This window comes from Centropristis striata, chromosome 22, assembly GCF_030273125.1.
Source record: "Centropristis striata isolate RG_2023a ecotype Rhode Island chromosome 22, C.striata_1.0, whole genome shotgun sequence".
NCBI lineage: Eukaryota > Metazoa > Chordata > Actinopteri > Perciformes > Serranidae > Centropristis > Centropristis striata.
This window is the reverse complement of record NC_081538.1, coordinates 16,739,962-16,764,832: the sequence shown is the minus strand read 5'-3', so window position 1 is coordinate 16,764,832 and position 24,871 is coordinate 16,739,962. Positions and strand designations below refer to the sequence as shown.

The following is a 24,871-nucleotide window of genomic DNA, read 5'->3' as shown; positions in this document are numbered from 1 at the left end:
AAATGATGAATAACATAAAAAGCTAACACCATGTGTTGTTATCTACAGTATATGTTTGACAACAACTAATTTCTGCATATACCATAAACCTTAGAGCCATAGATACCGATATGTCAGCTCTACTGAATGAGTCCACTGAGCTAGCCTCTCGGATTTGGGTAGGAAGACGTTTCCAAAGAAAAGATGCTTGGTAAAAGCAGGCACTACCACCTACTGATGTAACCGACTTTATTTATTTTAGAAATAGACAGAAGACCGCTTAGTTGCAGCCAAAGTTGTGATGCTCAGAGCATTTGAACTATTCTAATTGTATCTTGTCAAAAGATCTTCTCAAGATACTCCTTCTCACATAATGGAAATACATTTTGGTCTAATCTCTGAGCTCTTCAAAGTGTTGATTCTTCCAATATAAACCTATCTATTTTCGGTTCTACCCCTATGTATATATGCCTGTGATTCTGTTTATTTTGGTGTTGGAATCCACACGAGGCCTGACGATTTCATGTGCACTGGCAGACTTAAACTCTAGTCGCTGTAGCCAACACAGCTGCTGGGCTGACCTCTTTGTATCGATTTGCTAATTTAGCCTGAAACGGGTAATTTTGTTTTGACATGTACAAATCGCTTTCCTGTGAACGTACGTTACATAGCAACCAGCATTTGTGTGTGACAGTGTGTAGTTTAGTCCTGCTTTTGTTTTCCATGTGTACATGTGTGCGGTAGGGGCTCAGTGTTTTTGTGATTGGGCTGTAGACTTAGGCTCATGGTTACAGAGTTGTACAAATCTAGTTATTGTTAAAGTTACACTACTGCTGCACTTTTGCTCCAACACAAATTTGGGAAAGTACGTGTCTCTTACGTCAGCTGTTGGAAGCTGCAAGTGGTGGTCTGGAAGTTTTTTGAATTGTTACAACTCTTATACTACGTACTAGAAACTGGAGTGATAGACTCACAATGTTAATGGTATACTTATCTGCATGTTCACTCCTACACATGCAGGATAGCAGACTTTTACAGCATCATACCAATGTACAGTATTAGGGTTTCCTATGTGTGTGTGATACCTATTTTGCTAAATACATGTGACTGTGCGGACATGTGTGTGCGCTGGCTGGCAGCCAGCTGGCCGTGTGTGCGGTCTGCAGGCTAGTATTAATCAGATTGTTGACAGTGTGGCCACAGAGCCTAAGCCAGAATGAGATTAGCTGACTGACTGATAGCTTCTTATCTCATCTGATGGAATGAGGGGTAGATCGAATCTGCAGCCGAGAGCGCCCGATATAAAGAGGAAGACCTGCATTTCAATATCCCTCATTTGAATGTGGTGAGGGGTAGTCTTACAAAATGACTGACAAACATAATTACACTCCTTCCATCAGCTAGATGTAGTTGTAGGAGGCGCTGGCAGAGAGAAGGAACATTGTCTGATAATAACTGCAGGTTTGCTGCTCACTTAATCACTCATATAAATTCAATCAGAAATCAGTAATGCATCAACGCTGTTTAACTTTGATTAGAATCCATGAAGAAGAAAAAAAGAACCGATACACACCAGATCGATGCAGTAGAAACAGACTCTTTCTAAGTGAATGAACTTACATCAAACAGAAAGAGCACTAACTTCTGACCTGCTGGATTCAGGGACATTAAACATGTGCCAAAAGGTTGTAATGGACATTGTAGTACTTGTTGAGGGATTATGGTCAATTTAATTGCTCTGTTGAGATTGTTTTTGTGCCTGGTATCGAATTTTAAAAAATGAAGCATTTCACTTTACTCCAAAACTGCTATTTTGCATTTCTAAATATTTAGCATGTTTAATTGGGGCTCCTCAGTTTGGCTTTGTTTCACACAGCAGGTTTGAAAATGTCCCACTGAATGAATGTATGAGTCACTGAATGAACCAACCATTCAGCAAAGCAACAAAATGATCTGAGGTGTTATTCATGTCCAGGTCAACAAACATCATGACAGTGTGATTTTGTAAATGCACCTCGGCCAGTGCTGCAGCAGGAAATAACCGTGTGATCATTCAAACAGTTTGAGGGACTTTTCATGAATATTAAATATTTCAAAATGACCCCTGTAAATTGATTTTGTTTCTTCCTTTTTTGCACATCGCATGGCCCAGGGCAAAGTGAATTTTTCTAAAGTCATTCTCACTGCTTAACCAGTGTTAGCTTAACAACAGGAATGCAATGCAAAGAGAAGTTAAATTCACTATGTATAATTAGGTCATCTTAATTAACTTGAATAAAAACATATTTAACATCTTAAACAAGGGGTGTTCAGATAAAAATCAAAGTATATTTGTAATTAATGTGCACATTGTATCGAACTGAATGCTCCTGCTTGTGTCCAACCTGTTTGACTTCAGATTAATTGGATCCTGGAAGAAAAAAAAGAGTGCATGAATGTCAAACTTGTTGACTGTGTCTGAGGATTATTGAGTTGACCTTCGATCTCTGAGGGACATCCTCTCACAGAGCATTTTTAATTAAGGTAGAGTGAGATGTTAATTCAAGGAGTGGAGCTGGGAAGAGTGCAGTCTGTGGGGGCTTGGGAAACAGAATGAGCAGGATTAGGTGTTTGGTAAGACTTCCCTCAGGTAGAGAATTATTCTCTCCCAACAAGTTGCTTAACAGGCGGCCGGGAATGAGCAGGAGCACACTCCTCTGTACTATAATCTACCTGCTCGTGTCCTGCAGAATTGCTTTTTGGTCTGACATTGTCCCATATTAAAGGGTATGTGGATTTTAGTTTTTGGCCAAATGAAAGTGAAATTATTTGTAGGCTATTGATTGTTCAGGCTATTATCTGTCATAAATTCCAGTCGATATTTTCTAATCACTGTTAAATTAGCTGAAATAGCAGCAGTGTAAAACGGACATAAGCTAACCATAATCAGGCATATTAACATAATCCAAAATTGTAACTTTATGGTTTGAAGGAATTATGCTCCAGTTCATATGTAAGTAAACTAAATGTCATACTGATTAATGATATAGATGCCTTGCAGTCACGTGACTTTAGACGCTGTTTGTTGTTGTTGCCGCCATATTGGGTACCCAACATAGCCAGGTAATGCTAGCGATGTTAATGTCACTCATTTCAAACCCTAAATAGCTAGATGGAATCTCTCCTGAGCTAAGAAATATACTAAGCCGCCACTGCTATCCTACTCTGTTAAGGTTAGCAGTTAGCAGCTAGCCAGTTTGTACAATATTTAATTAATGTCAAAGTACAGCTTGCTATGAAATGGCTTGTCCAATGAACGGTGATTCACTGGTTGCTTTATTGTTTGGAAAGTCTCAAGACCCACTTAACTTCCATGTCAATGATGAAAAAAATCCAAGATATTTAATGGGTCAATAAAGTCATATAAAACCTTATGTACATATAAAAAGGATGATTACCGGTTTGGTCTCATAACTTTGACCCTTTCACACTGTATTTTCACTTAATGACAGTTTATTTGAATGTTTTGGTCATCAATAATGTCTTGTTCAGCATATGGTTGGACTAACAGACACTCCAATGAGTCGCTGCTCAACAGTAAGTAACAAGTTTTTTGTTTTTATTTTTTGCTAGCCAAAACTAACATCCCAGTTAATCCTCCAGTTTATGCTAACATGAATTAGCAGCGACTTCTCTCAGTCAGGTTGAGGTGTAGTCAGTGATCAGCGTGTAGTCAGTGATGTTGTAACTACGCACCGGGGGTCAACTATGTTGGGGTATCTGTTTACAGATACCAATTGCCTTCATCAAGGATCACCAATATGGTGTTGGTTATAAGAATTATTAATAAATATAATAAATAATTATTAATTATAAGAAATTATATGACTTGATTTACTCTAAGTCAGCTCGTTAGGGTCACCATCTGTAAAACAGAAAAATATAGCCAATTCACCTAAATCAGTCTCATAAAGTTATTAAACTATCAATTTGGAACACTGATTATTAGTTATGAATATAATTATAATCAAATTACCATATTAATATTTAATAGTGGTTGAAGGAATCGTGAATTCTTGATACAGCAGAGGCCAGCATATCGTTCATGTACAACAAAAAATAGACAGCATTCGTAATCAAAAGGTATTTATTCTAAACAAGTAAAGCAAATAAAAGAACGCATCTATAAACTAAATAGAGAAGTACATTACAAAAGAGAGGGAACGTGTGTGTGTGTGTGTGTGTGTGTGTGTGTGAGGGGGGGGTTGGCGCTCCTCACACAATGAGTCGTAAAACTTCCAGCTGTGAAGAGCCAGGTGACGGGCCAGGCCTTGCCCTGGTCATGTGAACTGTTATAAATTGTGTCCTTTTAACAGTGATGTGAAAATCAGTGTATGAGCAGGTCAAAGGTTAGTATAGTTAGCTGCATATAAGACTGACTGTCTGTATAAAGCAAGATTAACATACAACTTTGATTGTAACATAAATATCACATAAATATACTTAAAACACACATATAAACCAAATCATTAATTACAGGTCAAATCCTTGCTGCTAAAGTCTTTGCTGATTACTTATCTAAGCCCAGTTACATTACTCACGAATCCAGTTGAAAAGGGGGAGATCCTTTTTAGTGGCAGGCGTGGAAGGAAGGAAGTTGAGTTCAATAATTTGCCTTCTTGCAAGTTAAGTTGCTGGTTGTCCTTGTTGTTGAATTAGAGCTTTCGCTGGCAGTTGCAATGAACTTTGTGTCCATTAATGCAACTTTGGTGTGCAGAGAAGGTCAGAGTTGCAGTTGTTCAGAATTCCTTATGGAAAGGAGATTCCCTTGAAGTCTCAGAAGAGAAGAGGTCTCACCTCAGCAGGACTCTGCAGGGGGTGAGAGGGGTAGGGCTGGTGGATCCAGGCCTCTGGATCTGCTCCCCAAGCAGGAGCGGTGAAAAAAGAAGAGAGAAGGAAGGGAGAACTGTCTCCTTTATAGCAGACCAGTGGACCTCCTGTGGGTCAAGAGTGCCTTGACCAATGACATGACCTGGAAGGTGTCGTAAAATGCCAAGCATTCTGGGAGATGGAGTGCTTGAGAGGAGACAAAATGGAGGTGACCTGCCATTTTGTTGAGTTGAGATCAAGAAAAATGTTCCATTTAGTCCACAAATGTTAAAGTCCACAAATGAACCCAAAATTCACCTGTGGTAGAATCCCAACAGTGATCAGATCCCTCTTGCTCCTCCACAGTCCAGATATGGTCTGTGTCGGAAACAAGATGGCGACACAAGATCGTGACGAGTGTAACGCTGACACACTAACACAAATTGTGAGCTACACAGGTGACTACTTTTGGTTGGCGTCCACTCTGCCCTCTTAATCGCTGCTATCCATTTTCTTCTTTACATAGTCTGTAGAATGACATATAAGAGTCTCCTTTTTTTAAAACTTGCTATTCTATAGAAGGGTTCTTTTAGAGCCAACATGGGCAAATGTTCAGAGTTCTCTACAAACATTTTTAGTAGTTAGTAGTAGCGTTGAGAACGAAAACAACCTTGCAAATAAAATTAAAGGTTCTTGCTCAGATTGTTGGCATCACCAACTGAATGCTTATTGGTTTTCATGTGAATCTTTCCTCATAGATTGACTCTTCACCACAGAGTCAAGCTGTTTCCAAAGGAAAATGAACTGTGCTTTTTGCTGATTTCAAGCTGAAACCTGGAACAAAGTCTGGTCCTGACCAGGTTAATAATGCAGAATAAGTTCCAATGGTGATCTAGCAAAGTTCAGAGAGCCACATTCGAGACAGAAAACTCACAATACTTCACTAACCCCCTAATCTCACTCTGTGGTACAGCCCTCAGGTAGTCCCTAGAAAAAATGTGAGTCCATCATAAAACTAACACAGATTTACATCTCCAGTGCAGCTTCCCACTTGTGTTTTTACTTCAATTACTAAAAGGCAACTGAACAACAACTTCTGAGGCTTCTTTTTAATGAGATGATTGTCTGAGCACAGCAATTGGGTCATAAAAACTCAAAATGAAGTGTATCCATGACTGTTACTGTGGCAACTAAACTCCATGTATTAGGAATGAGTCCAGTCTACATTTTGGGACTCCGTGGTAGACGAAAGGAGTTATACTGTCATTTCTTTTTCACTGTGTTCTGCAACCGATATTACAGCTCTGCAGCAGAAACCTGTAGCTGCTCCCAGTATGAATGTACTAAAAAGAAATGCTTTCAGTAATATTGTGAGTCAGCTTAAATGACCAGTTCAGATATGTGTTTATTTGTGAGATGCGACAGGTGTCTTGTAGTTGTATGATATTTCAGGACTCAGTGTATCCAGGTTAATCCCATACATCCGACCACCTGATGGTCTGGAGGAGCTCCTGTAATGTCAATCTCCCACAGCCTTTAACCCAGTTCAACGGCTTCCACTAATAAACTCTCCCTATGCTGTTTGTCTTTGTGTTGCTTTGCCTCTCACTGTCTTTGTCTTAATTAGTCTCTGTAAGATCCATTTAGTCTCCGTCTCACTCACCCCCGTCACTGTCTTTATTTTTGTCCCACTCTCGCCGTCCACACTCATCTCTGCTCACCACTTCCCTCTCTACTCAGCCATCCCATCACCCAACTGATCACCTTCTCATATTCGATGCCCCCCCCCCACACACACACACATCCAAAGACGCCCCCGGCTGCGTCCTAGTTAGCCCCCCAACAGAGATAAAAAGCTAATTGGAAATCCCTCTACTAATTAACCTTCTCCAGGCTGAAAGGTATTTATATCCCCAGCTTTTTGATGGAGCGATAAAAAAGAAAGGCAGGGGAGGGTGAGGAGGGGGAGAGGAAGGCAAGGAGGAGGAAGAAAAAGAGAAATGAATGCGAGCAAGTGGGTAGAACATAATGGATGTTGGTAGGGGGTGGGCACAAGTAAGTGAGAAAGGAAAGCCAGATGTAGATGCGAAAGTAAAAGGTTGAGGTAGCTATGGCATTTAGAGTCACCAGGTCAGATTCTCAGGGGAAAAAAAATGTTTTTGGTGATTGCAAATGGTGGAAGGAGTAAGAGGCTGATATAAGAAGTTCTTCAAAAGTGATGAGTCCTCCAGGTAGAGAGAGGAGGAATGGCAAGCGACAGGGCTTATAGGAAAAAAACTCTAACAATATCACTTGTTTATAATACAGTTGTGCAGTTGTATTTACCTTTGGCTACAACACAAAGTAAAATCATCTGGCAATGTGCTCCGTTGCTCTTTTTCACTTTTTCATTTTTCCACTGCATTGTGCTCCATTTTGTTTTTTCCATTAGCAAAAGATGTGGATAGTACCTGGTACTTTTTTGGTACCGCCTTGGCTGTGGTTCCAAGACAGCTGTTACCAGTTGATACCAGAAGGTGGAATGAAAACACTCATTTGTAATGTGAGGGGTGTATTTCTACTGCTTAACCTGCAATAGTCCTATGAAAGATAAATGGTTTCTGCTGTGATAACTTCCAGAAACTTTAAAACTTTCAACTTAAATGCTGTTTGACCAAGCTGCTTCAAATCCACGCCCCTGCCAGAACACTGAGATCCTCCAATCAGCTGCTACTGGCCACCCCTAAAACTAGACTCAAAACCAAAGGTGACCGTGCCTTTGTGGCTCTGGAATAACCTGCCCTGGAATATCCCATCTGCAGGATCTTTAGAGGTTTTTAAATCCTCCTTAAAAATTAACTTTTTCTCCCTGGCTTTTAATCAAGTTTAAGTGGATCTGGCAAAAAAATGTATTTTTTTAATATTCTATTTTATTTTTATTCTATTGTATTGCATTGTGTTTATGTATTTTAGTATTTTAGTAAAAAAAAAAAAGTTTTTATTATTTTATTTCCTGCAACTGTGATATCTGTACAGCACTTTGGATGAAGGGAAGTTAAGGTGCACTGTGGGTTGAAAGGAGTAAGCATGTTGAACATGCTCTGTTTGTGACCACACCCATGGTACTATATCAACAGGAGTTATATGTATGCATTTAGATATAAGTCTTCAAATAATGTCATATTTGTCAAATATTATGGAGGATCTAGATTTAAACATGTCCGCAAGCAATTTAACTAACTAATGAAAATAGTGTGACTAATATCAGCCCAAAAAAAAGGATTAATAAATAAAGCATGTGAAAAAGCAAGTGGGCAAAGCTCATTTGAAAATAAAGTAACTATGAGGTCTGCTTTCACTTTGGTTGAGCCGGGAGGAGGGGCCAAGTTTGGTAGTTTACAAACAGTTATCAACAATACCTGTATAGGGTGCTTTTAAAATTAGGCACTGGACACAACATGAACACAATGTCAATAACGTCAGAGTTAATTAAGAAGTGAATAAATAGCAGTTTAGTGATTATCACATGGCAAGAAACGTGTGTCTAAAAACAAGATAAAAACACTAAATCTGAGGGAAATGATCTTGCTGCATGGACAGATAATTTCGCTTGATAAGATTTCTTAAATTAAGATTATATCTAGAAACTGCACTGCAAATTATTTGTTTCTTATCAAGATAAAAAAAACCTTTAGTGTAAGATATTTATATTTTTTTAAGAGTTATTTTCTTATTTCAAGCATTCAACATGCTTATTTCTAGATTTAATAATCTTAATTTAATAAATCTTGTCAAGTGAAATTATATGTCCATGCAGCACGATCATTTCCCTCAGATTTAGTGTTTTTATCTTGTTTTTAGACACACCTTTTTTGCAGTGCAGGCCATATCTCCAACGCATAATTGAATTTCATTGGTTGATTTAGAAAGTAATTAATAATTTTAAAACAAACCTACAACTTGCCTGCAAACATATGTCTTTTGGAAAAAACAAAACTATATAAATATAATTGAAGAGTGCTGAGGCTGATGTGGCTTTACGCTCCACTGTGTCCCTGAGTAGGACAAAGGGCAGAGGGGATGTGAGTGAGGGAGAAGATAATGAAATATAAGAGGAGTCAGAGTGACAGTTAGTGAGTCAGCCAGTCAGTCAATCAGTCAGTGAAACAGTGTCTAGCGGGTAGCAGAAGGTACAGTAATATATGTGAGGAGGAGGGGTGGTGAGGGGGAGTGAAAGATCTCAGGAGAGTAGGAGTCGAGAGAGGAGAAAGGGAATCGTTTCAGGTTTCCATCATTTGCCATGCCACCTTTCTCTTTTCACTCCCCCCTCTCGCAGAAGCTGATGGGGGGTCTGAGGAGGGTAAGGTTACCTGGCTGTCGTCCCCTGCTGGCTCTCTTTCATTTCTGGTTACACTCTCACTCACATCGCAAACAAGCTCCATAATAGCTGCCACATAGATTTGGGAAAAAGTTTTTACTGCTTCTCAGTTATTGTTTGTCTATTGCTGTTCTCCTGAGTTAACTACAGAGCGGCAGAAGTGGGTTTGTTAATGCACCAATATTCATAATTCAATCACGTACCTTTTTCATGCAATTCAGCACCGCTAATTATCAGATTTTGCTAATGCATCTTAATGTTAAATAATAATATTGTGTGGGCACTGGAACATGATTCATTATCGGAACAAGCTAAGTGAGTCAGGATTTTATCTTCCATACAGTAAATACATTACATGTGTTTGGTGGCGATGATGATGGGAACACAAAAAACATCCAATGTGTCAGGAACAGGCTGCACCAACAAAACAGCTCCAGGCTTTGCTTCAGGAACAGAGGATACATCTATCTTTTATAAATACCAGTCATGCTGCTGGCCAAACTTGTTAGCCAAAGTGTTTCAGTGGGTCAGGCTGATGGCAGGGATTGGCTGTGTCTGGTTCAGACGTAGTGTTTTTGTTGTAGTGTGGAATACTTTGCAGTCTGTAATGCTGAGTTGCAGCTCCAGAGGCCAGGTTTTGAGGTCTGGAGGCAGCTGAGAGGCTGAGCTGAGGTCTCTCAACTATATTGGATTGGCCAGCAGTGCTGACAGATGGTCTGGTGGGCCAGCAGGTACTTTCATCCAAGCAATCTGGTAATCTATTTCCCCAAAATTAAATTCACAGTATAAAAAAATGTTTAAAGAAAAACAAAAAACTTTTGCCAAGTGATTGCCTTGTATCGTGTTTGGAGAATAGTTTTAATAACTATCCTATTTGCAGCTATCAAGTATCTATATATACATATAACATGAACTTTTTCCCACTGAGTCTGTCAAGATGATTGGGAAGACATGTTTCTTTTCTCTTCCTGGAGGTTTCACACTAGGGATGTTCTGATCAAGTATTTTGGCCCCAATCCAGATCCAAGTCATTTAATACTGATAATCCTCCAATACGAGTGAATTTCTCTCTTTCCTCCAGTGTTCGTTGCTCCGGTACAGTTATCTGATTAAACTGTACTCCATTGAGGGTTTATTTTTGTCGTCTCTAAATCTTTTGCGATCTTTTGCTCACAGGCTGTCGTGTGTCTGTTTCTTCCCCCCGAGCCCAGCAGGGGTTGGGGCACAGCAGCCGTAGAACACCATGCACCATACAGTAGACAGACACTGATCTGAAATTAAATGAGGTCATATAAATAACAACATAAATAAACAGTGTTATACTGCATTTTGCTGCTATTCATTGCTTGTTGTGTTTCACAGCTTTAGCCCTGTGTTCTTACACACAGACAGAGCTCAGTGGAGGAGAGTTGAGTTGTTTGTACATTAAAGCTTCACAGGTATAAACACCTGTGACAGCTGACGGAGGATCAGAAGGACTCAATATCGCTCAATAACCAATACTAATCAGTTAAAAATCCCTAAATACATTTGGCATTTAGCAGAGGCTTACATTTAGCAGAGGCTTTTATCTAAAGCGGGCTGCAAGGTGGTGTAGTGGTTAGCACTTTTGCCTCACAGCAAGAGGGTCGCTGGTTCGACTCCAGCCTAAGGCTCTTCTGTGTGGAGTTTGCATGTTCTCTCTGTGTCAGTGTGGGTTCTCACCTGGTACCCCGGTTTCCTCCCACAGTCCAAAAACATGCACTTAGGTTTAATTGGTGACTCTAAATTGCCCGTAGGTGTGAATGAGAGCGTGATTGTCTGTCTCTATGTGTCAGCCCTGTGATAGTCTGGAGACCTGTCCAGGGTGTACCCCGACTCTCACCCAATGTCCGCTCCAGCCCCCCACGACCCGAGTGCGGATAAGCTGTTAGAGATAATAAAAAAAGCAATGTTTTACAGTCGATACAGACACAAAGAAGTGCATGAGGTTACATTGAGTCCAACTGGATGTAGGTGCCATCAAGCAGTGCACTGCAAATGATTCTTACCAAGATAAAAAAACTTTAGATTTAGAAGTGTTAGATCATTTATCTTGTTTTAAGAGTTAATTTCTTATTTTAAGTGTTCAACATGCTTATTTCTAGATTTAGCAATTGTAATTCAAGAAATCTTGTCAGGTGAAATTATCTGTCTATGCAGCAAGATCATTTCCCTCATATTGAGTGTTTTTATCTTGTTTTTAGACACACCCTTTTTGCAGTGTGTACAAGGACAATGCAAATAGTGCATAGAAGTTTTATTTTTTTGTTGTTGTCATTTTTCATTTCTGTTCACAATGGAGCTGGGTCTTAAGTCTCTTCTTAAAGACTCAACTGATCGAATGGAGCTTGGTAAGTAGTTCTACCACCGGGGAACTACAGAGAGAGTCCACCTTGTGATTTGGGCCCCTGTAGCAGTGGAAGAGCCAGGTGCCTTTCATTGGAAGAGCAAAGTTATATAAACATTATATATATGCTTACGTTCAATTTTCCTTGTGTTTCAGTTAAAGACCCACGGCCCAACCTTCACTCGTCTCCATGCACCCTGGCCAGTACTGTGTCGAGAGGCTGAGTTTCTCAAGATTAAAGTCCCTACCAAGACGGTGAGATCTCAGTACATGTTTTCATTTTATTAAAGTCAGTGGATCCATGGCTGTAGCTGTCTGTGTAGTCTTATGTCTGTGGTCAAAGATAGACAAGATGAGAGGGCAAGACAGCAGAGGACTGAGAGGAGTCCTACTGTATGTGCCTCAGTATTTCTACAGGGCCACTCACTGCTAGATAAGTATATTTTCATTTGAGATGTAAGGCACTTTGGCCTTGAGTGAAGTTATTCTGAGTTGTGTGTTTCATCAGGTTTACGAACTGAAAGAGGAAAGTGGTTTTGGGTCCAGTATGAGCACAGTGTGGAGGAAAATGAACCAGCCTTTCCAGCCTAAAGTACCACATCAGGACCAAGAATGCGTCAAATATCTCACACACTGCTTCTCCAGGGACAAACTCCACCTGTAAGACACACACACACACACACACACACACACACACACACACACACACACACACACACACTCACACTCCTTTGCTGTTAGAAACCAGACTTTCAATTAGGGCTGCACGATTATGGCCAAAATGATAATCATGATTATTTTGATCAATATTGTAATCATGATTATTCATCATGTTAGGGAAAACATCTGTATTTTTATTGCACTACTTTTAAACAAACAATAGGAACAGTTTTTAGTGTGTGCACAGAGTATCTGGTGCTTGTTGTAAACAAACAGAGATTGCTAAGGGAACACCTCCTGCAGCAGCAGCAGCACATACAGACTGTACTGCTACAGAGCTAACTGTTAGCCTATTAGCAGACTGGATGCTAAGGGATTAACATCCCCTCCGGCTCTGCAGCTGGGAGAGACTGCTGCAGGAGGACTGTGCCGATTCGACTCATTCTCACTCTTCTTAACAAGCTGCCGACCCCGCGGCTCGTTAAGAAGAGTAAGAACGAGTCACCAAAAGTCTCCAATAACACCAGAAAAAGTCGCTGGATTTGTCGCCATTCGCTTTTTTGAAAAATAGTCGCTTTAGTCACAAATGGTGCGTGTTGTTGTGTTGTCGAGTACTACATCACATCCTGCTTAGCGTTCTATCCAATCAGCAACCAGGCTTTTTTCAGGGGTGAAAATAACCCTGCCCCCTGGTGGTTGGTGGTATACTGGTATAGAAAGTGCTTGATTAGATATGCAGGAGAGCTGCATTTTAAAATGGAAATATCGCCAACAGTCAGGTTAATTTAATCGTGGCGGCCAAATTCGTGATCAGGATTAAAATTTGATTAATTGTGCAGCCCTACTTTCATTTCAGAAGTGAAATCATGACACAACTATTAAAACTACTAAACAATAAAAGAATTGAATAAGTGGTTTCATAAAATGCCTAGCACACTTAATATGGTTACATTAGGAAAAAGGAGCTAATGGTAGTAAACTCAAGATAGATAGTTTTTCAGTCTTCTCTACTTAAACAAAATTTCAGCAATTACAGTTATCCTGTAGTCATCTGTACATATAACCTGAGTGTAAGTCACCATCCCAAACTTGTATCCTAAAACATACTGAGTGATACTGAGTCTGCAACCTGTATTATTTGAGAAAATGAGATCTAAGCTACATTGTTTTTATCCATTGTGTCTTTCAGGTATAACATCACATCTAAAGACACATTCTTCGACAACGCCACAAGGGGCCGAATAGTAAGTGTTTATTGAGCTTTTAGTCTGATGTCCAGGATGAGCTGGTATCTCCAGTCTGATGTTTTTAAATCTGTTTTAGGTATACGAGATCCTGAGACGGACGGTCTGTGTACGAACCTGTCAAACCATAGGTAAGGACACCAAACACTTCATGGGTCAAACAGTGTGTGTCTGTGTGTGTGTGTGTGTGTGTGTGGGGGGGGGGATGCAGCTCAGCACTGTGTGTCATGTTCTACTGGTCATAAAAGCTGTAATAATAATTAATTAATAATTAATTAATTAATTAAAACCATTAAAGTGTGACAGGTTTTAGAACATTATGAAGGTAATTTCCATGCTCAATTATGTCTCGTAAGTTGTCAATTTCTGAGTTGAAACCATTTATTACACAGATATGGTTCTAAATTGGACCTTTTTCTTACTTGAAAATTAATAAAAATGAGTCAAAAATACCTCCAAAACACAACATAGAGACAAAGAACACATAGAACACATAGAAAAATCAATTTGGAGATTTCTGTACTTTCAGCGATTGGATCGCAAGCACTTCTGTTCTGGAAAATGCTGGGAAACCTTGTTATTGTCAATATACCTAGGAAAGCTTTACATCCTCTCAGTGCTCTAGTGTCTCTAGTTTGTGGTTGTAGGTAGCAGGTTTCATGAGACTGTAATAATCCTAGAGGTCACAACAGGACATTTTATACAGCAAAGTTTAAAAAATGCTCTCATTACCATTACATGCTACTATGGAGACTCACAACATCACACATCAATACAATTGAGCTCATTGAATCCACAGGAGTCTCACCTTTCCAATCATATCACATTTATGCAATTCCAACACTATTTAGAGACCCCAGTATGCAGAAATATTCAAATACTATAAGAGATGAGAACATATTTTTATTGCATGTTGGATTCCTTTGATCTTCTAGTTTCATATGGTAAAAGTGTCTTACCAGTAGCCCACTACAGCCCCGGGTCTCCTCTATATTCACTTAGTAGTGCTGCTTCGTTCAGGTCCCCCCATCATAGTCTCCTAAAATCCTGTGGGACACAAATTGTTCTAAAGCTTGTTTTGCTGTCAAGTGTCATTTTTTATTCTTTCTAGATTGCTGATTGATATTTACATGCACACAACATCCAGAGGATAAATAACCCTTTCGCCCAGAGAAACACTGCAGCCTCTAACAGAAACCTCAGTCAAGCCCCAGCAGATATAGGGTGAGATTAAAAAGTAAATCCAGAACACTTGTGTAACAAGTTTGTCTGTGACACTGCAGGGTGAAGTCAGCTGTCAGTCCGAGGTTGTGTTGTGACTCTCAGACACGAATGGACTTTGATGGACTACAGGTGAACTGGGAGGTGATACTGATATGCCTGCTGGGAGTTCTTTGGGGAGGTGAAGTGTAGTGCAGCTGGTGACCCAAAAAAAGGAGCGAGATGATGGGATAATTGGATGAGACCAACATTTTTTTAACTCTAATTTATTTTGTTTGGGCACCGTAGCAACACTTTGGTCTCATTAGAGTGTTCCTCGAAAGTGGCTTTGCTCATTAACAATTTCTACTGCATACTAGGAGTGGAAGCAATTAATTTTAGCAGCGATTAAAAGCAAAATTATCTGTGGAGTTGCCAAAAACAGCGACAAAAGCCTCCAAATATGTGAGAAAACCAAAAACTGATCAGTGACACTTCACCCTGCTTGAGAAATAGGTCCACCACAGTTTTTGGTGAACTGAACATATCTGTCTGCTACTAATGAACGCAAATGTGACACTAACGCGCTGCTTTTTACGGCACCCAAGGATTTACAATGCCCTGCATGCTGGTGCTGAGTTGAAGTCTGTTCCCCTGTTTGTTGAAGGAGATTTATAAACAAATCAGTACAGACTCCAGTTCAAAAATTCTCACGTGCTTATGCAAATTGTGCCAACCGGGTCTGAAAAAAACAAGTCAAAATGTCAGGCACATCAGCAACAAACTAGAAATGCATTATCAAACATTAAAAAAATAAAAATAAAACAAACAGGATGAATAAAGGTGAACTTGTTAATCGTCTGGGACTGTTAACATACTTCAGAAATAAAAATTAACCATGATTGTGATCTAGGTAATTTTAATCTGTGTGAGCTGGACTTTGAGCTCACGCTTGTGAAGTGTGAACTTGCACTTGCAACATTGTAAGAGACTAAATAATGAAGCACTTTCTGCATTCAAATTACATCGGCCTTGACATATATATATATATATATATATATATATATATATATATATATATATATATATATATATATATATACATATATATAATATATATATATACATGTATACAGTCATGGAAAAAAATATTAGACCAACCTTGTTTTCTTCAATTTCTTGTTCATTTTAATGCCTGGTACAACTAAAGGCACATATATTTGTATCTACCTCATATATAGCTCATAAGAGTTTAATTTAAGAGCTGATATCTAGACATTTCCCATGGTTTTCTTGATAGTGATTGGTTATGATCAAGAAAACCATGGAAAATGTCTAGATATCAGCTCTTAAATTAAACTCTTATTAACTATTTTTGTCGTTATCATTATATTTGTCCAAGTAAACGACGTTTAGTTGTACCAGGCATTAAAACGAACAAGAAATAAAAGAAAACAAGGGTCTAATATTTTTTTCCATGACTGTATATATATGTATACGTCGTATTTTTTATAATGTGCACATAAAAGCTGCCTATGCTTCATATGAGACCCATCAGTCCCCTATAGAAATGAGCTGACACCTGTTATATTTCCAGTGTCCACCATATGTCTGGTTGGCTCCCCCGTCACAGCAGAAGGTCCCAGCCAGAGGGTACTGATGGAGCTGCAGGGGAAGAATGGAGAGAAATGAGATTTGCATCTCTTTAACCTCTATTCTATCTTTCCTCTTTATTATTATGGTATACATTTTGTCTCCTGAACCCGTGCTTCTGTTCCCCTCCTCCATCGGCTCTACAAGTGGGTCATACTTCCTGGGTCAGGCAGAGATTGAAGCAGGGCCCTCTGGGAGTTGTGGTTGACTCTAGCTGGTCAAGCAACCATTCGTGCATTTGTATGTGTGTGTGTGCATGTTGTTTGTGAGTTTCATTAATAGCACATCTAATCACTGCATAGTTGCCAGTCCCCTTTGAGCCACTGATAATTAATTGATTAATGACTTTGATGGAAGAGCCAGTTGTGTGTGCCAGGTCATCTGATGTGTCAGTGTGGCTCCTGACACCCACAGGTCAGGCCATCGCTTCCCACATGAACATTTCCAAAGTCTAAAAGTGGCACCTACGTAACCTAATCCCAGTCTGCCTGACACTGAAAAGCAGAGTTAAAACGATGCAGGCGCAGGGTGTGGCCTAGTGTCTGCACCACAGACAGCTAGATTAGCCTCCGTGCTCGTGTGAATACAAGAAAAATAGCTTTTGGAACTGGTCTATAATTGAGGAAAATTGGAGCATAATATCAATGATGACTGAGTTCTGAAATCTGTGGACCGACTACTCAAGGACCTTTGAGAAAAACACTGAGTCTGAACTGGAGATGAGTTTATTTTTCACAAATCACTAAAATATGGAAACAATAGAACAGTGTGCAGCAATACTTGTAGGATAAATAACAGAAGGTGCTCTTTTACAACGGCTACGACTTGATTTCGCACCACATCTTGGCGCACATTTGGTGTAAACTCACTTCTCAAAGCCACTGACTCAACTATTACTTCACTAGCTGCTGATTTGTTGATTTGATCCACTGCCCAAACTATTACTGAAATTTCAAGACAAATAAAGTTTTTGTGACTTCTCTCCAGTGGCTACAGTACATGATTTGCATAAAAGCTACATTAACGATTCAATGATGATTCGGATGACAAGGCTGGAGGATAAAAGCACCTGAGAGTGATGTTAAAATACTCCCCTGGGGTTGTTTTTATGTCTCTGCTCTCTTTTTCTCTCTTTTCCAGGCATCAGCACATTGATAGCTAAAGGAGTGTATGACGCATCCTTCCCTCTACACGATGTAAGTGTGAGGTTTGGAATTCCCAGTAGATGGACAATAGATTCAATTTGTGTCCCTGCAGTAATCATCTTTTTCAGAGAATAAAAACTTGAAAAAGGAATCAGTAAAATGCTTTGTTGCATCTTGCCTATTATATTTTTGTAACATGGTGCTAGCAGGTACATAAATATGTTTATATATTTTTGTTTTTGGGGCTGTGTGGCCAAAAAAAAGATTGGAGCAGAGGCCAAATTCAACAATCACATCAGTCTAAGGGTATACTATTTTTAGAATATTTTCACTGCTTTACCTGGCTATCAGATGGCCCTTTACGATGGAGAAGTGCACTTCAACATGCTTATCTCTAGATTTAATAATCTTAATTTAAGAAATCTTGTCAAGTGAAATTATCTGTCCATGCAGCAAGATCATTTCCCTCAGATTTAGAGTTTTTATCTTGTTCTTAGACACACCTTTTTTGCAGTGTGAGGCTGTTATCGATACTTTCTTCAAAGCCACAAGACTCTTTGGACAAAAAGAGTAATTCTACCTTACAAAACACAGGAGTTGCAGATCTACTAATGTCTTAAACAGTTAGTTTGTATGTGTTATTGTGCGACATTGATGAATCCAAACTAACCCTTTAAAACACCCAAGTTAAACAATAACACAAAAAAACCTGCCGATTGACTCAATGGTAGACCAGACGATTCTGCACCACCCTTTAATCTCTGGGTTATCAGTGCTGAAAGTGAGTTCAGAATACATACGTTAAAGTTAATAAGCTAAAAACAAGAGCACCGTGTTCTGTTCATTACAGTTTGTGTTTGAATGCCTGTGTGCATTCATGTTTTCGGCCTTAGTTAATCAGAACTGTCTACTTACTTCATCCACACCTTATATACTAATACATTGGGCCAGTACATATGCCTCCAGCCTCCATAGTATTTATCAAGTTCAGAAAAGATTTGTTAGAACTGCCACATCTTCAAAACGACTTGATCCTTCTGCTCCCCTTTTCCAAAAACTCAAGACAATGACAGTTTTTCAGTTCAATATATAACAAATATGCATTTATCTTTAAGTATATGTAAAGTCCAAATTCCATTACTAAAGATTTCAGATAATATTTCCATGTCAACTCACAATTACATAGGTAAAATACTAGACCATTGAGAAGATTACACCTCCTCACTATCGTACAAGCCTCGGTCAATTTTCCTTAAAATACAGAGGATCAATACTCTGGAATGATCAATTTAATAGTTCAATACAGTTTTCCTCTCTGAACACATACAAGAGCAGTTTAGTGGCTCTGATGCTCAGCTCACTCAGTAGTACACACACACACACACACACACACACACATACACAGACGCATGCACACACACATTTCTACACTTTTGTTTTATTTTACTTTTTTATATTATTAACATTTTTCTTTATTTTTATGGTGATTATTTTTTTCTATTTCTTAATTACTTCTTTTTGATTTCACTTGTGAAGTTGAATATAGGTAGAGGCCTGTAGAAGCCCTTTTGGGTTTCTTGCTGCTACCTTGCACCTTCCTTTTGTTGTTGTTTCTTTCTTTTTGTCTTATTATTGTACAAATTATTTTTTTTTTCAAAACTTTAAACCCTCTCTTGTCACTCTTCAGGGTGACTATAAGGTCATCGGCCAGGCTGAGGAGAGGAACGACAGACAGGTAGACGTCTCCTCATTTCTCTCTCTCTTAATCTCCTCTCCTTTCTTCCCTCTGTTTCTCTTCCTCCTCCTCTCCATTTTTCTGCATATCAAATCTACAAAAAGACCACTGCTCTAGTTTTTTAGAAAGTGACCTTGCTAATGTGATAGAGCGCTCTGGGCCATTTAGTGTGTTGTGAGACAAAATGTCATCTAAAAGTCCGCTGTACCTTTTGACTTGCTTAAAAGCAGCGGAACCTCCCATTTTCTCCCCAAAGTTTGTAAACAACTATTTCATCTATATAATCTTCATGTCTTATCTTTTCTGCCTCCTTTCCTGAGATCGTTCCTCCTTCCCATCTGTGTAACACTGTCACAGATTGGACTTTAAGTTCAATAAACAGAGGCAGAGCTGCGCTTAAGGCACAATAACTAAATCCATTGATTGACTTGAATCTCAAAGGACTGAGCAAAACAAAAACTATTTTTGGTTTTTATGTAAGCAAAAAACAACTGCAAATAAATAATATATGAGAATAAGTATAAATAGCAACTTCTTATTTTCTATTCACTAATGATCATGGTATTCTTTCCACACAAGCATTATAACATCACCGTCCTCCTGCTTTCCCTTTGTCTCTGTGCTTTGGCATAATGTTACTCAAACTGCAGCACTTTGATCCACTGGAGTTTAACTCAGCCAATCAGATTATTTCTGCCTCCAGATCATTTATGCCTCTGAGGATTGTTTGTTTGTTTTCAACTTCCTACAACTAGTAAACATACAGCATGACAATACACACCCACACTGACTCTCTCCTGTCTGTTGTCAGCTTCTGCACGACGAGTGGGCCCGATACTCAGCCTTTTACAAGTACCAGCCCATTGATCTCGTCAGGTAATGTGACCACAGCGTGAAAATCACATCAGCAACTCATCGTTTTTTTTACCAGGCATATCTGTTTAAAAAAAAAATCTTCTCACGTCTGATTATGTTGCAGTGCATCATGGTTGTTATAGTCACTGACAGACTTTTGATATTTGGCAGGATATACCCTTTGAAATCTACAGCTTGTCTGAAATCCCTGAGCAGAATCACCAACTCTGTGCATCACACAGTATACAGTCATGGAAAAAATGATTAGACCACCCTTGTTTTCTTTAATTTCTTGATCATTTTAATGCCTGATAACTAAAGGTACATTTGTTTGCACAAATATAATAATAACAACAAAAATAGCTCATAAGAGTTTAATTTAAGAGCTGATATCTAGACATTTTCAATGGTTTTCTTGATAATAACCAAAATCAATATCAAGAAAACCATGGAAAATGTCTAGATATCAGCTCTTAAATTAAACTCTTATGAGCTATTTTTGTTGTTATTATTATATTTGTACAAACAAATGTACATTTAGTTCTACCAGGCATCGAAATGAACAAGAAATTGAAGAAAAAGGGTGGTCTAATCATTTTTTTCAATGACATGAGCATACCTTTCAGAGAGTACAGTTACAGCACCATTCGTCTTCTCCATACTGCTGTAAAGCTATCCATTTTTTAGCTCATTTCCACTGTATTAGCATCACCATCCACTGTCCTTGTTCATCTCAAGATAATGACAGGCTTTAGCAGACTGAGTTAGCCATATCAAATGTTTAGGAACTACCGTTTGAAGCCTCACGTTTGTCATTTTGGTTGTCACCATCTTTTTTTTAAGGTAGAAGTCACCATATTTGGACGAGAGGGTAGTTGCCAGCCCGCGGGGCCAGGTACCATTGGGATGACAAGTGTTAAATCACAGCTAATGCTAGCTTGGTTAGCAAGGTGCATCCATAACTTGCGCTATCTGCTTAGATTCTAATTTTGGCTGGAAAAAGCAGGCTTAAAACAAAATTTACATACTGGGGTAAAGCAATAGCTGACTCATTAGAGTGTTTTTAAGCATAACTGAATGCTGAACAAGACATTTTTAGGTGACCAAAATCTTACAATTAACTTTGAAAAGAGATAAGATAAGATATTCCTTTATTGATCACCAATGGGGGAAATTCAGGTGTTGCAGCAAGTACAGAGTAAAACAGATAAGGTAAAAAAACAAACAAAAAAACCCAAATAGAATAATAAAATGGAATAGATAAATGGGAATCAAGATCAAAAATAAGTAAATACTTTAAAATAAAATTACAAAGAAACAACCACGATGAACTGAAAACATGTTGTGAAAGGGTCAAAGTTTCATCACAAATTCACAGCCAACACCAAATAAACAGTTAACACAGTGCCATGGATACGTATTGCTCTGGCTCTATCCTGATTGACAGGTTACTGTAATATCAACATGCCAATAACAAGGTAGTTCCGCTGTAAAACTCTGCTTTGTTGCCTATTTTACACTTATTTTTAGACCACTTAATTTGCCTACTATAAGGATATTAAACCCAGTGGATTAAGGTTAAATCATGAAACTTTTAGGATAGACATTAAAAAAGAGCCTGTCCTGTACAAGTTAATGGGCTCAGATTTGAGTGTAGTCTAGATTGAATATCAAATGATTGTGCTAGGAATAGTAGAGGACCAAGAAGAACCTCTAACTATGAGACATTGAGTCCTACATAATCTCTAAACTCTTCCTTTGAGAAGTTTTCTTTTTGTTGTTTCAGTCTGTGCTCTTCTCATTTACCTAAAATTGAGAAAAACATGATATCATGTATTTCTGTGAACCAGTCAGGATATACTGACATTTCAATCATCATGTTCCCTTCTGTTGCCAGGCCGCTGTCAATCAAATCAGCTCCAATCACACCCACACAGTCCTGATGAAACAGATTAGTTTGGCTATCAAAACTTTAACTTTTGATTGTTGCACATTTTGTAATGCATATTTAATGCTGCGTGTGGGTTTTAATGTTCGATTTAGGTCTTTGTTTAGGTCTGTCAGTCCTACCATAGCAGGAAAAATCAATGAAAACCCTATATAAACATTGGCATGCTTCTTATCCTATTTTAAGGACTCACACACCTGTGTTGCGTGCTGCTTAAGTCTACAGAGTCTTTTCTATCATGACCATGACCATCACTGTTACTTTCACCTCTTAATCCCTGACCCTTGACCCCACAGGAAGTACTTTGGGGAGAAGATCGGTCTGTACTTCGCATGGCTCGGTGTTTACACTCAGCTGCTGATACCAGCCTCCATAGTAGGAATCATTGTGTTTGGCTACGGGGTGGCAACAGTGGACACTAACATACCCAGGTACTACCAATGCACTGCAGCTTCATCTTTGGAAGAAATCTGTCATAAAATGCCATGTTTCAGTTCAATTAAAGCCTAGGTAAAGTAAAATCAGAGCAAACTGACAAATAGTAACATTGGTCTGTTATGATGCCCCAAATGATTCTTTGATCATCAGGTGAAATTTTACTTTGAAGGTGTTCAGAGATAAAGACAACATGGTGCCAGATAAGATACAGACATAGAAGGACAGAGAAAATAAGCATTTCTTCCGAGCACAATTTAAATATATGCACACATTCTCCTACACACACACACAGCAGACAGGGATTGCCCAGATACCTGCTGAATCTGGCTTTAGACAGGGTTGTGTGGGAGGAACACAGAAGGCACGGCTGGCAGTGTGTGTGTGTGTGTGTGTGTGTGTGTGTGTGTGTGTGTGTGTGTGTGTGTGTGTGTGTCATGAAGCAAAAGGTTGATAATTCAGCCTACACTGACTATGAATAGGGTCAGAGCAGAGAGGATCGTATTGTGGTTATGTGTTAAAAGTTCCATTCATTTCTAGTGGTGGAATTTTACAGACACAATGATCTCGGAGTCTTCGTACCTCTACTGAATCCTTAGATGCAGAACTTCAGGTCATTTTATCATGTTTTTAGGTGCAAGTGGCTAACATGTAAAAGGGGACATATCTAGTTTTCATTTTTTGGAGCTTGTGCAGATCGGTTTGGTATCTGGAGTGCTAGCTACATCTGTGAAATAAGACCACCCAATCAGTTTTTGTTCTTAAGCAGTAGTAGTAGTAGTAGTAGTAATAGTGATATAAAGATACACTGAATGCAGGGAAGGTTGTGGTGGATGAACAGCTCAAACACAGGGCATTCACCCAGGAGACTGAGGTGAATGTGGGGTTTTCCAGTTTTTAATTGCAGTTTGGTTAAATGGGTACTTGGTTCAGTTTAGGAAATATCGTGTATGAGCTTCAATTTTAAAATAACATTGATTTAAAGGATCAGGGTTAGGATTTGATGGCATCTAGCAGTGAGGCTTCAGGTAATGTAAATGCAAAAAGCCTCTCCCGAGAGCCAGTGTTTGTTCTGAGCTACTGAAACATGGCGGTGCAATATGTTTGACTCTGTGGAAGAAGGCCTGCTCCGCATGTAGATATGCAGAACTCATTCTGAGCTGACAGACAAACAATGACTCTTAGTTTCAGGTGATTAAATGCAAATAAAAAACATAGTTATGATTAGCAAATGTTGATTTCTGCCAATAGAACCTCCTAAATCCTAAAGTTAGATTGAGGTGCTTTGTGACATACCCCTTGATTTTCTCCCCCTCAGTCTGGAGATGTGTGACGAGCGTCTCAATTTCACCATGTGTCCTCTGTGTGACGGAGCCTGCGACTTCTGGCAGCTCAGCACCGCCTGCGGCACCGCCAGAGCTTCACACCTCTTCGACAACCCCGCCACCGTCTTCTTCGCCATCTTCATGTCTCTGTGGGGTGAGGTTGTGTGTGTGTGTGTGTGTGTGTGTGAGAGAGAGAGAGAGAGAGAGAGAGAGAGAGAGAGAGAGAGAGAGAGAGAGAGAGAGAGAGAGAGAGAGAGAGAGAGAGTGCATATGTGTTTGTTTGAAGAGGTGGGCTGAATGTTAAGTTGTACATTGATTCGGTATCATGTATCTGTATAACCTGCTTCACCTCAAGATCAAGTTTTTCTGAGAGCAACAGGTTAAAATAACACTCAGGATATAAACTTTTGATTTGCAGCACAAACACTGTAGTCTAACAGTAGATTAATAAAAATGTTCTGCCTTCCGCAATCTAGCTAGTAAGTAGTTCTGAGAAAAGCTCAGGTGAACTATGAGTTAAAAAATGATGAGCTTGCAGATAACAGAAAGCCAGTGATTCTCAAATCAAAAAATCAAATCAAAATGACTTTATTTTTCCCCGAGGGTAAATTCAGTTCGTCTGGTAGAATCTTTGTTAGAATGAGACAGTCTGATGGCTGTAGGAGAGAAGGATCTTTTGTATCTCTCCGTCCTGCAACAGAGAGAGAGGAGCCGTCCACTGCTGTTTTTTTGGTCCATAAAGGTTTGTAGCAGATGATCTTGACAGGTCATCTCTCCACCACCTCCTCCAGTGTGTCCAACCTGGCTCCAACCACAGAACCAGCTCTTTAGACCAGTCTGTCCAACTGCCTTGCATCTCTGTGTCTGATGCTGCCTCCCCAGCAGACTGCAGCATTAAACAACACACTACCACCACACACTGATAAAACATCTGCAGCATCTTACTACACATGTCCAGAGATCTGAGCTTCAAGAAGAAAAAGAGGCGGCTAGTAAATTAATGGATTTTTAAGTTTGAGTAAATAATGTTTGCAAAAGCTTTGCACATAATGTGACTGCTACCTTACCAGTTCATGTGCTGAATCGCAGATCCAAAACAAACCTGAGCATGTTGACATA

At 39.2% G+C, this 24,871-nt stretch overlaps 1 protein-coding gene across 3 annotated transcripts in view; it reads left to right on the top strand.

Annotated features, from left to right (window-relative positions):
• The window catches only part of ano2b (anoctamin 2b), an 89,881-nt gene that overhangs the window by 8,436 nt on the left and 56,574 nt on the right, over positions 1-24,871 (top strand). For all 3 annotated transcript variants that reach the window (XM_059325717.1, XM_059325716.1, XM_059325718.1), the window contains exons 3-11: positions 11,709-11,807; positions 12,061-12,212; positions 13,402-13,456; positions 13,536-13,587; positions 17,450-17,505; positions 19,142-19,189; positions 20,001-20,065; positions 22,289-22,423; positions 23,746-23,906. In XM_059325717.1, the coding sequence (XP_059181700.1) occupies positions 11,709-11,807; positions 12,061-12,212; positions 13,402-13,456; positions 13,536-13,587; positions 17,450-17,505; positions 19,142-19,189; positions 20,001-20,065; positions 22,289-22,423; positions 23,746-23,906 (823 nt within the window). The remainder of the gene's footprint in view (positions 1-11,708; positions 11,808-12,060; positions 12,213-13,401; positions 13,457-13,535; positions 13,588-17,449; positions 17,506-19,141; positions 19,190-20,000; positions 20,066-22,288; positions 22,424-23,745; positions 23,907-24,871) is intronic.